Source organism: Caretta caretta, chromosome 5, assembly GCF_965140235.1.
Source record: "Caretta caretta isolate rCarCar2 chromosome 5, rCarCar1.hap1, whole genome shotgun sequence".
In the NCBI taxonomy this organism is placed as follows: domain Eukaryota; kingdom Metazoa; phylum Chordata; order Testudines; family Cheloniidae; genus Caretta; species Caretta caretta.
In genome coordinates, this window is record NC_134210.1 from 5,569,827 (window position 1) to 5,587,017 (window position 17,191).

Below are 17,191 nucleotides of genomic sequence, written 5' to 3' on the forward strand. Positions count from 1 at the left end.
TGTTTGATCCTCTCCTCTGCTAGTTTTAAGAGGAGGGGGAGGAATTGTTGCTTTACTATACTACTAAATATTATGATGAACTAATATTTTGTTCTTTGTATAGATTAGAGGAGGGATTTTTACTTTGAGGGGAATTGAGGAGAGAGAAGTTATATTTAGTAAATTCACCCATTCTAGCTTTCTTCCTCAAACCCAGTATTCTCCTGTGACAGATTAGCAATCAGCTCATCTGTATAGATGCTGTTAAAGGGTGTTCACTCTTCTTGTAGGGTTTGGACGTGGTAGAGGGCGAGGAGCTGGGAGATTTTCAGCCCAAGGCATGGGGTAAGTGATGCGCATACTTCTCGGGAAAAATCAAACACAGCAGGAGTGTTAATTGCTGTCTAATCTGTTAATACTACTTGACAAATATATTGTATATTGCTGTGGATAGAAAGCATATAGAACTGTGAAAGAGTGTCTGTGAAATACCAGTTGGATTCATTGTATGCAGAGTGACTGTTCCCATCTCTAGGCAAATTAACATTAACGTGAGTACACCAGCATCAACATGTCAGAGACACTCAAAAAAACCCCAACCCCTTAAACAAAATCCCTTCCCAGTCCTCAGAAAACTGAACGTGTCCCCATGTAACCCAGTCCCCACAAGGAAAGTCCAAGTCAATCCAGAGGCTTTGCAGGTTGAAAGTTCTGCATGGCTGGTTTGTAGCCCAGTTTGAAAGGAAACTTGTTTGGCTGTATGGCTGTAGTTTGTAGCACGTAGATTCTTACCCCCCTGCCCCCTCCCCCCCCCTCCCCCCCGAAAAGACAAGTGAATCTAATCTTTTCTACCAGAAGTTGCGGGAGCTTCCCTCCATTCTTAGTGTTTTATATTTAGCCATTATTTGCTCTCAGTAACTTTGTGGATCATATCCGTGGTGTTAAGATAATAAAAATTAACCTTTTCTCTTCTTTTTTGTGTCTTGGCTCCCTCCATCCCCTAGATATGCCGGCGCCTTATTCTTTCCCTCTTCTCACCCAATTCTCATGTGACAGGTTGAAAAACAATCCCCTCCCCCCCCCGCCGCCGCCGCCGCCTTTTTTTAATCAAAAAATTAGTTTCCAGGTCACCATTCGGCTACCTCTTAGATATTGAGCTGTTTCGGCTTCAGTGGGTATTTCAGAACACCTCCCTGCCATCATCTTATTGATATACTACCTGTTGCCCTGCATACATGTCAGGCACCCTAAAAGCATGTGACAAGGGATTCTCATCAGTAGTATACTGCTGAGAAATGACCAATTGATAAGTGTTGTGCTGTGGTTGTAAAGTAATGTTTAATGAGGATGGGAACGGTTTGCCTGGTATTGCAACTTTTCCAGGAACTAAGTTTTTTGTTCAGATTCTTTACAATGACTTTTTTAATACTGTCCTGGTTTTTGGTCGCACCCCCACCCTCCCATCACCCCCTTATTGGGAGTAAAAAGAAATTGACTTTTCTGAAAAACACAAATTATCAAAATAGCCCTATATGAAAGACAAGAACTGGTAAAAATCTAATACAAATATAGACCATAAATTGGGGCATTTCATGTTGTGTGGTTTTGGTATTCACTTTCTGCGTATTTCTGTTCTTCCCAACCCTTTTTAAACTCTAGGACATTTAATCCTGCAGACTACACGGAGACTTCTGCCACAGACGGATTTGGGCCAAAACCAGAGGTTTGGGAGACTGGTCAGAATGATGCAGATGATGGAACTGGTAAGATGGCTTCCAAAAGTGGAAGAGCTGGAATGAAAAGCGGTAGCAAGTTGCCATTAAAATAACTGTTCTGCTGTGTTTTTTTCATGAACATCTGAAAATATTTATACTTCTCCCCTGACATGGGTATTTGCTCACTTAACACAGCTTGCTGCTGTACTCCAGCCTCAGGACGGCTGTATACGTACAGCTCTGTGGTTAGACAATGAGAAGGGTAGTTCTCGTTCGCAAAATTATAAACAGTTCCCTATGAGTCAAGAAAGGTTGAAGAATGGAGCTATTCAAATCCGTTTCCCTACAGGGAATTTTTGATAGCTACATTACGGTGGGATTTTCCAAAGCACATGAGTGATTTACAAGCACAAGTCTCACTGAAAGTCATTGGGACTTGTGCCCCTAAATCACTCGGACACTTCTGAAATTCCCACCGTTAACATACAGGAAGGCAAACAGATTAGTTACTGAGGTGTGGGAGAGATCTTGCCATCTTCCAGAACAGGGAATAACTAGAAATGTGAATAGGCCATAGAATGGGTACGAATGGAACAGTCTGTATCTTCTATGAAGATTAAGAAGGTTTTGTATTTATTAGTGGAGTCTTAAGGGTGGAATGTTCATTGTTGGTTAGAGGCAGAGTAGGTTTAACAGTAGGTTGAAAGGGGAGTGGTCTTGTCCTGATACTGGAAAGCAAAGAACATGATCTGACTTATCAGTGACTCAGAAGAAGAACAGGATAGCATGCTGCTTCTTTGAGTTCCAGGTCAAGAGTTGTGATGAGGGCAAAAGATCCTGTGTCATGCTGGAGAAATGCAGTGAGTTACAGTAGTCCAGTTGGGAACCAGCAAGTAGAGGAAAATGGATGACTTGACCATCTGAGGAATTGCTCACAAGATAGCAGGTTTCTATGCAGGTCATCTTCTACTGTCAAATGAAAGGAAAAGGCTGATACTGGCAGCCAACTGCTGATGTAAGGAGAAGGATTTCGGCTTCACTGAGCAATGGTGTGAGCCCCTTGTGGTGTGACTTTCTGCGTTAGTCATTCTCCATTTAGGCGGATAGGAGGCAAATCTCCTCGGTTCAAAACTGATATGGTTCCTTAGGCAGACTTTAAACTAGGTGGAAAGGAGCTTTTACTTAAATCAGAATCTGGCATGTATTTCCGAAATGAATTATTCTGAATAGATTTGTCCTGCAGCAAAACACATATACCTAGAATAAAGAGTATTAATGCACTGATGTTTGTTTTTTAAAAATAAGTTAAGGCCAGAAGAGTCAGTAGAAGTGATACCACACGTTGTGAAATCCCACCTATAATGTTAACAACATTGGTGCTTGCTATACAGAGGCAGAGAAGAGAGGTGGGTGGCAGGGCATGCTACTGTAATTATTTTAGAAGCAGTGAAATCCTACTTTAATGAAGAAAGAAAAAGATACAAGACAGAAGAATCTTCAGTGAAAAATTGATAGTCTCATCCTCACTAAGAATGGAGAGCTAGAGAAATACTTGGATGAGCTACTGATATTTGAAATCATGGGATGGTATACTAATAGAGGACTCTACCCAGATGTCTGGGTAACAAAAACAGCTACATATGACTAAGCACCGATTCCTAAGTTACACAGAGGACAACTTTGTGACCCAGGTGGAGGAGCTATCCTTATCTACTTACCAAGAGTAGAACAATTCACTGAAAAATGGTGTGGGGGTAATAGAGTTCAGTGCTAAAGCATGAGCCACTGAAGTTCTCCTAGCTCTAAATGGGCTAGAACACATCAGTACAAGGGTATTAAATTCCAGGAAACCAAATTTTGAAGAATATTGAAGGCTGGTGCAGTGGGAGGAAAATGTGGGGAGAGAATCCTGGAGGAACTTCATAAAAATTGCCATATTGAAGAGCGAGTGACTAGAAGAATAAGAATAATGCAAAGAAACAAGAATGCATGCAGAGCGAAGATACGGGCAGCAAAAAAAGCAGAATGAGGAATCCTCTCTAGGTAGGAGTGGAAAGACAGATTGAGAAGGGCTTTTGCATGTTTAGCTGGAAGAAAAGTACTGGACTGCTAGTGTGGAAACACTGAACCACAAATTACAAAACAGTTCAGCCTTTTTAGATTTTTAAAAGATGTCCTTTTAATATCAACTCAGTTTTGAGTTCATCATACTTGTTAATTTGTCCCCCCACTAATCAGGCTCAATTTTTCAGCATTTTAAAAATTCTTCTTCTCTTGTGTAATCCATTTGCACTAAAGATGCCTTAGAATATGTTGTCCTGGGCTGTCACAGATGGCAGAAGAGTTGCAAAAGGCTGCATGGATGCTCTCGAGATGCATCATTCTGGGTCATCATGGAAAAGCCAGCAGGTTCCATGATGTTACAATGCAACACCAAAGTATTGCTGATTTGTGAAGAGGAAAGGCAAGGAGGAGTCTAAATAACTTATAGAACCTAAAACAGGTAACACAAATCTATTCCAAAGAGTAGAAGGGAGCTGTTTATTACACTTTCCGTACTATTTGCTGTCCACTGTTTTTTTTATAGTTGTAGGGTATGCTCTATAAATAGCTTAAAGAGAACTTTTTAAAATGCAAAATGAATGATCCCTACATGAAAAGCAATAAACCTGAGCACTCTGAGAGTTGGTAGGTTAATGGGGTACTTGCCAGGTGGCCAGAGGTGCCCCCGGCTTTCAGATTTTTTGCAATACACCAAATGCGTTCACTTCTTTGCGACTTCTTGCTATGGGAGAAAGCGTCTAGAAAATAATGGGATCCTGAGTAATAAACAGCGTGGGTTTGATATAGAACAAGGCATAGCAGACTCCGTCACTTTTTTTTAAATGGAATTCTAAAATCAGTGAATGAGAAGAATGCAGTAGATGTGATCAGATGTTTAGTAAAGTACAGATAGTGTGCCTCAAATTTAGTTGTAAATGTAATTCAGATTGGCTTGGATATATGCAGTCCCATGTGATTGATGAAACTGGCAGAAGGTAAACCACAATGAGCAATAAACCACAATGTATCAGTCTCGGAGGATGGCAGTAATGGTGGAGCTGGGAAGCTGCAAGTGGTTGGGTTTTAGGTCCATTGTTGAAATGGAAAGAACATTTTAATGAAAACTACAGATTTTACTGAACTGAGAAGGGCTGTAAATTACAAGGATAACAACACAGTGGGGAGCTAGGGAGGTTAGAAACAGACAGGGATACAATAAGTTTCATGCTCAGAAAGTGCAAGCTAATGCATCTAGAGTGAAAGGGGGAGAAAATCCCAAAGGTGTGATCAGTAGCCAGAAATTAGGAGGAAAACAGTAGCAATCAGACCAGCAATAAATAGTAGAATGCACTTTTACTGGGTCGTTGAGCTGCTGCAAAGCAGATAAACCAGCTTTTACAGAAGAAAAATGGAAGCACCCACAGATGGCTATCCAGGATGAAATTTGCATAACAAACATACTTGGAAAAACAAAACACAAACTTTCAAAAGAAAGAAGATACTTGTAAAAACTGCAGTGTCCCAGAAGACTTAGGGCAATAGCGGACAGAAAATTGTTCAAGTTTGCAGTGCTGAAAGGTGGCATTAAAGCCAGTGTGATGATTTTTTTTCTTTCTTTGTTTTTTGGACTGCTGAGGCATGAACATGTTGAAGAGAGGACCTGTTGTGCTAGTAGTAAGATCATACCTGGAATTCTGTATTCACTTCCAGGCCCTTCAACGTAGGAAGACATTGGCAAATAGGAATTAATTCATAGAAGAGCAACAAAGTAGTTGAGGCTGGAGGGATTGACTTTGGAAGCAAGATTGAGAATGAAATATGTTTAACTTGGCTAATCTACTAAACTACGTAGTTGGGGAGACGTGCTCATTGTCTGCAAATGTTTGAAGGGTGCCAATACAGAAGATGGGTTGATCCAGTGGGGGTATAAAATAACAATAATGGAATGAACTGTTAGGTTGAATGTCAGGGAAATGTCCTAACTGTGGGATCTGTTGGTTTGGAATAATCTCCACAGGGGACTGGTGGAAGCCCCATTGCTGGACTTGCGTAAAACAAAACTAGACAAAACACTTGGAGCACTATTACTTATTATTAAAGTACTGACACAAAATACAGAGACCATCCTTGCCCTGAAGAGCTTTACAGTCTACACAAGACAGATACAGAGTAGATATGAGGATGCATTCTTAAGAGAAACAAATAAAAGTACATTTAGAACATATCCTGTAGGGAGCAATCCTCCACTGGCCAGGAGAAAGAAGCCTGAGAAAAGGTTGATCTAACTTCCACATCTAAATTATACTTGGGTTCTTCCTTCTGTCTGAAAAGCCATGGACACGTGGGCTAGCTTGGGAGTTTGTTCAGGAATTCGAGATCTGGTGAATTTTCCCTGGAAACGCCAAAAATTACTTTGCTTAGCTGCAGGTACATGACTCAACGCTTTATATGGAGAGCTTCAGTGAGAGGCTATTTGGTATAGTGTGATTGAGAGACGTTTCAGGCAATTTTATATTGCTCCACAGAGCCAGCCCAGAGTGGACATTATCTTGCTCAGGACCTGCCAAATAATTGTGGACTCCAAGGTATAAGTCCTCTTTCTTTTTTGGGGGTATGTGTGAGTTGGGGGCAGGGCTGTTCATGCTGCCAAATCAGCAGTGTTCGATCCTACTGTCTATGGCTTAGCTGCAATGTAAAACACACAGAGGAATGAACTAAGATATATTGATATATATACACCTATATTGATCTAATTAGCACAGACTGGATTTGATGCTGTCTTCAAGGGGCTTTATTTTAAAATTCATTAATTGCAAATGGTTCAGAGCTGAATACAAGAATGCGACTAAAATGGAGGTGTCTTATGAAGCTACATTTGATCAGAGGTGATGGAAACTGAAATTTTACTGGTGGTGGGTTCTTCGCTTGTGGTTGTGTAGTTAATTTGGTGGCTCTGTTCCTGGGATAGCCTCAAGCGTGTGTGCCCCAGCACCCCTGCTTTCTAATCGTTTGACTGTTGTGTGCCCACTCTCTCCCTTGCTGTTTCCTGTGGAAGAGACCAGTTTTAAAAACATTAAGCACATTTCCTACTACTGTGCTATTTCCACAAACATTAGTCAACCTGCTGCACTGCACAGCCTGCTCTCTACAACTTGTGACATACCTGGCTTGGCACCATGCTCCAGCTGGAGTGGCAGGCCAACCGCCATGCTGCCACAGTAGGAACGAGATATTTTTTCCTGTAAAATGGCTCTCTTCTACCTCAGGGGAAAGTGGAATGGGGTTATTCTGGCCTGAGGAGACAGCCAGCAGGCAGGAAGGGAATGCCCTAGAAGGGACACCACTGTGTGCCTTCAGCTCAGGCGGGCACGGACCAGTGATACGCAGACTGAGGCTCGTGAGCCGCAAGTGGCTCTTCAGTGTGTCTCCTGTGGCTCTTTGCAGCATATGATGATATTAAAACACTGTGTGATATAATTATTAGCCAATCTAAAAAGAAAAGGAGTACTTGTGGCACCTTAGAGACTAACCAATTTATTTGAGCATGAGCTTTCGTGAGCTACAGGTCCGATGAAGTGAGCTGTAGCTCACGAAAGCTCATGCTCAAATAAATTGGTTAGTCTCTAAGGTGCCACAAGTACTCCTTTTCTTTTTGCGAATACAGACTAACACGGCTGTTACTCTGAAACTAGCCAATCTAAGTTATTAACCAATCAGGCTGCTTTTACTATGTTGCTTACCAATTGTAGTTGATAAAATAATACTTGGTCAGTCATTTTGTTGTGAGAAATGTATATAAAAATAGTAAACGAGCCTCAGTCTGCGTATCACTGTAATGTTGATCGCTGATAGCTGATTTGGCTCCTGAACCACTGAGGTCTGAGTATCACTGGTCCAGATGCAGACTTTGGAAGTCTCAGCAGGTCTTGCTCACCTGTGCAGCCAGTATGGATCCCATGTTTATGGTGGTGCAGAACTCAGATTTTACTCTGCTTTAGGATTCCATCATTGTTAAGCTTAATCATCAGGGAAAGGTGAGTGGGTGAATTTCTCACCAAGTTTGGTGCTATTGAGTATGATGGCTGATTTAAGGACACTGTAGTCTTTCCTTTAACATAAACCATCTCTGGTACCAGAAGGGCTAGAAATATCCTTAAATTCTAGAGAACATGTTAAAAATATTTCCCGAAAGACCCTAACTCTGTAGAGCATCTCATGGTCCTGACCATAATTTCCTGCATGTACTGCATTCATAACTGTAATTAGAGATGGATGGTAAGATGGCTTTTAATGTGCGAACTGAAATATGATATTGGGCCTTACCATTTGTGCCTAATTTCTCTTCTCTCCCAAACTGCAACAGGAGCATGGAAGAATTCAATAGAAGAATGGACGGCAGAAGACTGGAATGAAGATGTAAGTATATGTGGTTGGGTAGGCAGCAATTATTCATTCTGTGCTGTCTGTGCATCTCCTTCAGAAGTCAAATATCAATGTCCTGTATAATACTTTGCAACATATGGAGGGTTTGTAAGAAAAATTTTTTTTAGTTCATTCCTATTTTGTGAAGATCATAAAATCAATTATTTGATGAATTCCATTGTACTTTTTATTCAAATAATATAAAAATATTATTCCCCATTTTATCAGGCTGAGTGAACTATTTGTGAATATAAGAATTTTACAGATTTTTTTTGTAGTTAAAATGTTGTTTTCATTCTTAACCCAACTCTACTATTTAGCACTTATGAGAGTTAATCACACACATTTCCCCTTGCATTGTCAAGAGCTTACACCGTTAGCATCGTGAGTCTTCTTTATATAATGATCTTTATGAACTGGTAGATTAAGTATTAAAACTTAGTGACTGCCCAAAATTTGATCCGTTTTTTTCTGTTTATAAGATCTATATAATACTTTTGACTTTTTTCAAAACGTGAGTCAGTCAGTCTGTGTTAACGGAATATTTTTAAAAAAATTGAACTAACAAGACACATCAATCACATTTTTTTTTTTTTTTTTACATCCTAGCCCCCAGCCTGTGTCCATGTATTTTTCTCAGGCCAACGGCCTTGCTTCATATCTGTAAAGCACCTAGCACATTTTTGGTATTCTAATAATATTAATACCTACCAGTCCAGTCTGATCAACCCAACAATAACAAACCACTGTATATGCAGGTTAGAGGAGTTTGGGATGGAGTGGGGAAATTTGGTAAGGAAATGGAGAACTTTAAAAATCAAGGTCCTTCTGCTGTATGTGGACATCAGATATTCTAAGCGCATTTTCCGAAGAGGAGGAGTTTGCTTCAGAATGTTTGGTCGAGACTGGTGGTGGTTTTGGTTCTTACTAGAGAGAGGATTGTGTCACTTCAAAGACAAATCTGAAAATTCTTTCTTAGCTTCCAAGGAGGTTGTAATCTGGGAAGTATTACAAGTGCTATAAAAGTGTCAAGTATTATTATCCAGTATGCATTCTTTAAAGATGTCAGTTTTAGATTAATTAGAAATGTCTTCTATTTTCTTTTAATGTCTGAGGAGTGGTTCTGTTGTTGGTATAGTATAGTCAAATCACTGGAGCAAGGCCTTACTTTTCAAAGAACTCTACGCAGGCTAACCCCTGCATACATTTATTTGGAGCATCATTGAAGTCGTGTACTTCCATGTGGGCACAGGGGTTGGCCTACATGGAGCTCATTGCAGGACTGGAGGCTAACTTTGTTTCACTTCACACCAGGGATCCCTCTATTCTGGCCTGCCAACCACACTCATGCAACAAACTAATGACTTCAGTGGCTGGTCTATCACGAACTGTTAGTGGAATCCAGTCTCTCAGTGGACAAAAGCATTGATTCCTTTACATGGAAAAAGTATAGGCTATTAAAAGGCTCTTTAATCTGGTGGGGAAAAGCATAGCCAGAACCAGTGGCTGGAAGACACAGCTTGACTGTTTTAAATGAGAAATATACTTTAGGCAGGGGCAGATTATGCTTTAGTCAAATGCAAGCTATTGGGCTCAGAACAGTGGTAATTGGGTGAGATTTAATGGCGTGTGATATACAGGAGGGCAAACTAAATGATCTAATGGTTTCTTCTGGTCTTAAACTCTATGAATCTAGGATAGTGATACTCTCCATTCTGTTTAAACAGAAATAGACCCTTGGAATTACAATATAAGAAGATATTACTTCACCCACCTAGTGTGTCTAACATATGAAATTGTATTTTGTTAAAGGGACAGTGTCAATGCGAAGGCAAGTCAATTTAAAAGCAAATATATTTTCAGGTACTACAGTTGGTCGTCAGTCTTCCTGCCAGTTTTTACAAACAATCTCCTATTTTAAATTTTTTTTCCTCTTGATAATCATAAAACATATAAAAATTGTTGTCAAATGCGCAAAATAAATTGAAAAATAAAGAAGTGCTATTTTTCTTATTTCTGTTAATCATAATTTTTACTTGCAACAGCAGTAGATCTGTGTTTAAAATTGGACAGAAGTGTGATTAAATTGGCAGTGTCCCTTAAACAGGATTTAAGATGGCATGAAAACCATTTTCATTTAGTTTTAATTTCTTAGGCCTCAGTAACAGGGTGCCTCCCAGCCCGGGTAGATTGACTCATTCGAACTTGGCTTGATTTAGCATGTTAGAAATAATATTGTGGCCTTGTAGCACTGGCAGAGGCCAGGGCTAGCCACCTGAGCTCCGACCCAGGGGGTTGGGTGGGCTTGCGAACCTAAGCCATAAGGTCCACACTGCTATTTGTAGTGTGCTAGCTTGAGCCAAACTAGCTGTCAACCCAGGCTGGGAGATACACTCTCAGCTGCAATGTAGACATACCCATTAGGGTCCTAATTTTCCTGGTTTGTTACTCTTACTTTGTATTTCGCTTCAGTTCTTAAATATGCATCTTGAGTATTTGCTCCCAAGCCGTATTAGCTGGGTGTGGAAGATGGCTGGCAGCTGGTAAACGTTGCATACTTGCTGACAAGGCATAGGTTTTATAATTGAAACTTTGCTGATGTTTGTATTTGAAGGGACGTCCCTGTAAGAAGGGGAGGCGCCCCTGTGAAGTTGACTTTTAAAAACAATTGATGACCATTGTTTGTCATCCACCTATTTCTAGGAATGTGCTAGTACATTAGTGAAGGGTTTGTTTGTTGTGTAGCACAATTGGTTATCCCAGACAGTTATTCAGAAGCAGATAAAATTGCTTCTAAGAAACTCTGGTGGCATCTGTTTCAGCTGCTGCACATGTCATGGGCTCTGACAAATGCCATTATCCCAGCAGACTCTCAAATCTGCTGCTTGTTTACTGTTTGCCACAGTCCATAGCATAAACTTAAATACAGCAGAGCTACTAACCTGCATCTTGGGAGTTGTTTTGCATGCCATTTTCCTTGGATAGAGAACATTTTTCCCCCTCCATGCCCAAGAGGCACTTTGAAATTGTCTCAAGTCTGTCAAGCTCTCTAGCTAACCTGCTTTCAGGGTTTGTCAGGGTTTTTAGTCACTGTTGATCTTACTCCAGGTTAAGTGGGCATGGAAAACTGTTAATGTTATATTAAGGATTTAATATTTAACTAAGGGATTGCAGATCACAGCCTACCACTCCGCTCTTAACTGACTTCTTAGTGGCATAATAATGCAGGAATCTCACAACGCTGCAGAAAGCATAGTACAGTCTGTACTACAATAACACGTAATGGGGGAAGGGCACTATAGATGGAGCAGGAGCCTTTACTATGAATTTATTTGGGCTGAAATTAAACTCTTAACCTTCTTTATTGTTCATTATTAAGGCTATGATTTAGTCATGGAGGTTACGGCAGTCACAGATTCCGTGACTTTACTGGACCTCCATGACTTCTACGCTTCAGGAGGTGGAGGTGGGACTGTGCGCCCCTGCCCTGCAACTGGGGATGGCTGGAACCAGGATGCTGCAGCCCCAGCCCCGCAGCTTCCACTGGGGGCTGCAGCCGGTGCTGTGCGCCTAGCCCCGCAGCTTCCACTGCATCTACACCAAAGGGGGTTTCATCAGTTTAGCTAAATTGGTTTCTTAAGGCTTGTTTAAACGCAGAAGTTGGCTTTCTTTAACTATACTGGTGTAGTAAAAGGAGCACATTTCCCCTAGAGTGGACACAGTTATACCATTAGAAAGATGCTTATATTGTACTGTTATATCTTATTCCCTGGCCATTATGAGAATAAACTAATTTATGCCAGTGTAAGGCATCTTTATACCACTATAACTGCATTCGCATTAGGGTCTGTAATGAAATAACTATTTGGGTAAAAAAAATCACACCCCTTAGAGATATAGTTATACTGATACAGAATCTGTGTGTAGACCAGGCCTTACACCAGTGTGTTTAAATCAGTGCAGAACGGTGTACAAGTCCTTATTAAAATTGGGCTGTGTTTTCTTTGTCCTTTAAAAGTGATCTGCAGTGCAACTTGTTACTATGATTCGATATTCCTGATCTCTCTAAGTTATATAACCAGGGTTGGGTTATTTATTTTGAATATTGCTGCCTGTAAACTTTCAATGCACGTATAACTAAAATACACTTTCTCCCTCCTTCTTTCTTCCCCCTTTCTCAGCTTTCTGAAACAAAGGTCTTCACTGCATCTTCTGTTCCAGCTGAGAATCACATCACTCCTGGGCAAAGGTAGGGGAGGATTTACATCTTTGTTCTAGGTTTCAGAGTAACAGCCATGTTAGTCTGTATTCGCAAAAAGAAAAGGAGGACTTGTGGCACCTTAGAGACTAACCAATTTATCTGAGCATGAGCTTTCGTGAGCTACAGCTCACTTCATCGGATGCATTGACTGTTCTCACAGCCTAAACTCTTTCACGTGCTCCCTGTAAAGTTGTTGAAGCTTCAGCATTTGGCACACTTTAAAGTTCTGTTGGAGAAAATACTCGAAAACAATCCTGTGTTTGCCCTCAGGAGGTGACATGGATGTGAATGGACAAGCTCATGTCTAATCAGAATTTTTGGGGTGAATTTGATTTAGTATTAACACTTGATTTTATCTAGTATTAGGCTCTGACTACACTGTGGTGTACAAGAGGCTGTATTAAGTATATGAAAGGCGTGTGTTCCAAATCCTAATGATGTGTAATGTGGAGCAAATTCAGGCACATGCCTAGTGTTCTATTCCTGCTTCTGCCACAGAATTCCTGTGTGATAATGGGCTAGTCACTTCACTGCTATGTGTGAGAGTTTCTCCATCTACAAAATGGGAATAATACCTCATGGAGGGGTGCAAGTTTGATGCAGTAATAGTTGTAAAACACCTTAAGATTCTCAGGTTGCAGGTGCTACAGACATGTGAAGTACATATTGAGTGGCAAGATTAAGGGGGAGGGACAGCTCAGTGGTTTGAGCATTGGCCTGCTAAACCTAGGGTTGTGAGTTCAATCCTTGAGGGGGCCATTTAGGGATCTGGGGCAAAAATTGGGGATTGGTCCTGCTTTGAGCAGGGGGTTGGACTAGATGACCTCCTGAGGTCCCTTCCAACCCTGATATTCTATGGTTCTATGAAGTAAGCAAATAACACCTCTTTTCACTTACTCCCCCGTGGCTCAATCATGTTGATCTCCATGAGCTTAGCAGGTAAGCCAATGGGTGTTTAGCTACCATGGTGGTAAGTACTTTGGACATACCCAAGATAAATGATATTGAAATTGCACCGCATTTCACTTTGAAATGCTAAAGTACAGAACAAAATGCAAGGTTTTCTTCAATTATGAAGCAGTAAATGTGGCAGTGGTAACCCTGTGCTCGAGCAGATGGCAGGACCTTGCCGTCTGAGTAGAAAGCTGGATTCTTGCTCTTCTGAGTGGTGCTGTGTGCTGCAGAGATGAGACCCAGAAAGGTTAAATAATGTGGCTAGCATAGTGTCCTTCATATTGATCTTAGTTATTTGATCTTCTTTCAGTCCTCAAATATCCCAATTTTAGTATTTGACAGCTTCTTACTCTTTTTTTCTTGTAGCATTGACCTAGTAACATTACTTCAGAAGCCTGTGACTTCTAGCCAAGAAACAGAAGGCAACTCCTTCGAGTCTCCCCAACAGCAGAGCTTTGGCCAAGCCCTAGTCTTCACGAATTCCCAACACAACACCCAGATGACATCAGGAACTGGCAATTCCAGTTCTCTAAACTCCTATTCTCCTCAGAGTCTGGTAAAATTCATCTTGGCTTTTTAAAGACTCAGAATCTTACGGAATAAACACTTTATACTTTTTCAGTTAGTTTCTTTTTTTTTCATGACTTTTCTTTGCAGCACTTAAGTTGCAGGTGGTATTGAAATATGAGGGGACACGGGACTAAAAATGTCCTCACCAAAAAAAAAAAAGTATCAGATGAACCTTTTCGTGCTCATGAGTTTACTTGTCCATTTAAGTGAACTGCTTGTGTTGGTTCTTGAGAAAAGTGCAGATAAGTTCTCTGCATATTGATTAAAATGAAACACTCCATGTATAAAGCATCGAATTCTAGGCCAGAGAACTGTGATGCGGTATTTTCCAAGCACATATCTGACTGGTCTGTGTGGAAATCAACTATTTCTGAGTTTTCTGGACTAATGGAAAGTTGGCAACCCTTTGTTAGTTTTAATAGAGTTGGAGATTAGATGTAGGAAAATGTTTTGAAACAAATTAAATACTGTTGCCAGTAACTTTACCTTTACTTTGTTCTAAGGCACTATATAAACAAAACTACATGGGTCAGATCCTTAGCTTGGGTAAATCAACATATGTCCATTAACAGTGGTGGAGCTAAACCAGAATACAATAGCTGGGGATCTGGTCCCATATTGTTAGTGCTCAGTTGGATTTTCTTGCTAAGTTTTAACTTTTCACTTTTAATTAGAAATCTGGGGATAAAGTATGAACTGCATTGCTGCCAATGTGAGCAATTAACTCCGACCTCACAGGTTTGGTCATGTTAACATTTAGTGAAATATTTTTTTCTTCATTTTCTTGCTAGTCTTCAGTTCTCTGTTCTGGGTTTGGAGAACTTGGATCCTCTAAATTAGCAAACTCCACTGGATCTCCGCTCTTGGACCAGCTGAAGTCTCCAGGTTTGGGTCAGTTCACCTCTCCGAGCTCTCAGCAAAACAGCAGTAGTTCCGCCGCCGCCACCACCTCATCCTGGGATCTAAAACCCCCGATTAGCCAATCCTCGGTCCTCAGTCAGTTTGGTAAGTATTTAGATAGGTTTTGCCTTTTTTTTTTTATTATTTAAAGCCATTGACTATGGAACTTTGACCCTTCAGTGCCAGACCTTATGTAAGAGATTTTTAAAATGATATTGAGAAATGGCTTCTCTTTTGAAATTAGCTTCCTAAAGGAGACTAGTAAACTTAGTCACATTATATTGAGGTTCCATTTATAAAAGGTTAATAAATGATAGCTGTTATAAGCATAATAGACGTGAGTAGTATTTTTATACATGGCTTCAGTAGAAAGTGTTACAGATGGTTGTAAGCCGCCTGTTCGGGTCATCTCTGACAATTGGTTAGCCATTTATTTTAAAAAATCTATTAATAACCCTTTATAAACTATTTGTAAATGGAACCTTAATATAAAGTATGACTGTAAATGTCTCTAGGAATTCTGGGGAAAGACCTTTTTATGTTACCTTGACTGTACTTCTACTAATGACAAAGTATAAATTTTCAATCCTAGACTAAGTTAATACCACCTTATGGTGAGTTCTTTGGCTCTTTAATAGTGTGGATCACTTCTTAATCCTGGGGCCGCCTGCATCCTTCGTACTTCACTTTCTGTCCACGATGGAGTAGATCACCGTCCCTCCCCTTCACAATTACGTAGATCCTTCTCTGTGGAGGGTTAGACAAGACCATGATAACAATTGCTTGAGCAGTCTCTACATGTTGCTTCCAGTGATGCTCTTACTGTGGAGAATTACAGGTCCTGGTTTTGCCAGTATAGAAGCAGCCATTGTGGTAGCAACCACAATTCACATAAAGTAATATTAAGAAAATATTTGTGTTTTCAGCTGTATTTTAATGCAGTTTAGCCGCTGGAAATAAGGAGAAGCTGGCAACATGTGACCTGCAATGTTCTGTGGACCACTTGTGTTTGTGAACTAGAGTTTTGAATCATTGCTTATAAGCCTGTCCTTCAACAACTAAAAACTATGGAGGAGATTTATAAAGGGCAGTTAAGCATCCAACTCCAATTGAAAGTCAGTGGAAGCTGGGTATCTAACTCCTATTTGAGCCTTTGAAAATATTCCTCCTCTTAGAATCAGGAGATCAGAAAACTTAATTATATGGTCTCTAACATGTCAGTATTTCTTGACAAACTGTGTCCAAAAGTCGCGAGTTTTAGCTTTTATCGTGAATTGCACTTTCCACATTTAACAGAGTCCCACTTTCAGGCAGGTCCTCACACTGTGGAGCGGTGCAAGGTCTGACTAAAATAATACATAGCATTTCTACTAGAGACTTGAGTATAATGCAGTTGTGTGGCCATATGAACAGCTGCCTAATTCCCCATTTTTAAAAAATTGCCATATAGTCCTGTCTCAGAATCTCCGTTTTCATTTCAAAAAAGAAAACTAAGTTGCCAGCTCTGTGGTTGCAAAAATAATATTAATATTCAGAATCTGAAGTTTATATAAAATAATGCGTTGGCAGCTGACTGAGTGTGCACACGGTCTGCAGCAATAGCTCTGAGAGGGGTGAATAAAAGCACTAATTCTTTAACTACAACTACAGAGATGGAACATAAAAGTCCTGGGAGCAGAGTTTAATGCATCAATTATGATTTTTTTCCCAAATGCTGGCTAGACTTTAAATCCCAGCCTGAACCATCTCCAGTTCTCAGCCAGCTGACCCAGCGACAACAACAGCAGACACAGACAGCCCCTGTTCCTCCTCCTGGATTGGAGTCCTTCTCCTCCCAAGTAAAACTCCGAGAGCCATCACCAGTAGACAGTTCTATGGCTGCAAGCAAAATGCTGCAGCTCCCCAGCATGTCTATGGATAACCAGGCAGCGTCTGCCCATCAAACGCAGCAGAAACAGATCAAACCACTGAAACGGAGGATACCCCCAGCTTCTAAGGTGGGTAACACAGCAGGGGCAAATATATGGCACATATAGGCTTTAAGATACTTGGGGGGGTGGGGAAACATTATAGGGCAGTCTTGATGCACTTTTGGTTTTAAATTTTAAGATGGGTGGCTTTATAGTCCAGAAGACAGTGATGTGGTATTTTCCAAGCACATATCTGATTGTTTTGTGAGGAAATTTAACCATTTCTGAGTGTTCTTGGACTAACTAGTGACTGGGAGGTGAATGCGTAAAACAAAATACTCTTTAGTAGGCACAGAGGACAGTATGACTTAATCTCTTAGGCCACAAAAAGTATGTGGGACCGACAAATTAAGTTTTAAGGTGGAGAGATTCTAGTT

At 40.5% G+C, this 17,191-nt stretch overlaps 1 protein-coding gene, 1 long non-coding RNA gene and 2 other non-coding genes across 12 annotated transcripts in view; 3 read left to right on the forward strand and 1 right to left on the reverse strand.

The window, feature by feature from the left end:
- Positions 1-17,191, forward strand: part of UBAP2 (ubiquitin associated protein 2) — a 134,325-nt gene that overhangs the window by 70,506 nt on the left and 46,628 nt on the right. For 7 of the 9 annotated variants that reach the window (XM_048850952.2, XM_075128337.1, XM_075128338.1 and 4 more), the window contains 8 exons: positions 270-324; positions 1,639-1,742; positions 6,263-6,322; positions 8,101-8,153; positions 12,341-12,408; positions 13,741-13,930; positions 14,736-14,949; positions 16,567-16,841. In XM_048850952.2, the coding sequence (XP_048706909.1) occupies positions 270-324; positions 1,639-1,742; positions 6,263-6,322; positions 8,101-8,153; positions 12,341-12,408; positions 13,741-13,930; positions 14,736-14,949; positions 16,567-16,841 (1,019 nt within the window). The remainder of the gene's footprint in view (positions 1-269; positions 325-1,638; positions 1,743-6,262; positions 6,323-8,100; positions 8,154-12,340; positions 12,409-13,740; positions 13,931-14,735; positions 14,950-16,566; positions 16,842-17,191) is intronic. The other 2 variants (XM_075128336.1, XM_048850955.2) reach the window with 1 other exon arrangement.
- LOC142072095 (uncharacterized) lies at positions 6,506-11,926 on the reverse strand. The gene is made up of 3 exons (XR_012668354.1): positions 11,102-11,926; positions 8,061-8,245; positions 6,506-6,783 (listed from the first exon to the last, which is right to left on the reverse strand). It is a non-coding gene; the product is annotated as an uncharacterized LOC142072095 (long non-coding RNA).
- Positions 14,246-14,329, forward strand: LOC125637494 (small nucleolar RNA SNORD121A). The gene has a single exon (XR_007356973.1). It is a non-coding gene; the product is annotated as a small nucleolar RNA SNORD121A (small nucleolar RNA).
- Positions 16,969-17,054, forward strand: LOC125637495 (small nucleolar RNA SNORD121A). Its single transcript, XR_007356974.1, has one exon. It is a non-coding gene; the product is annotated as a small nucleolar RNA SNORD121A (small nucleolar RNA).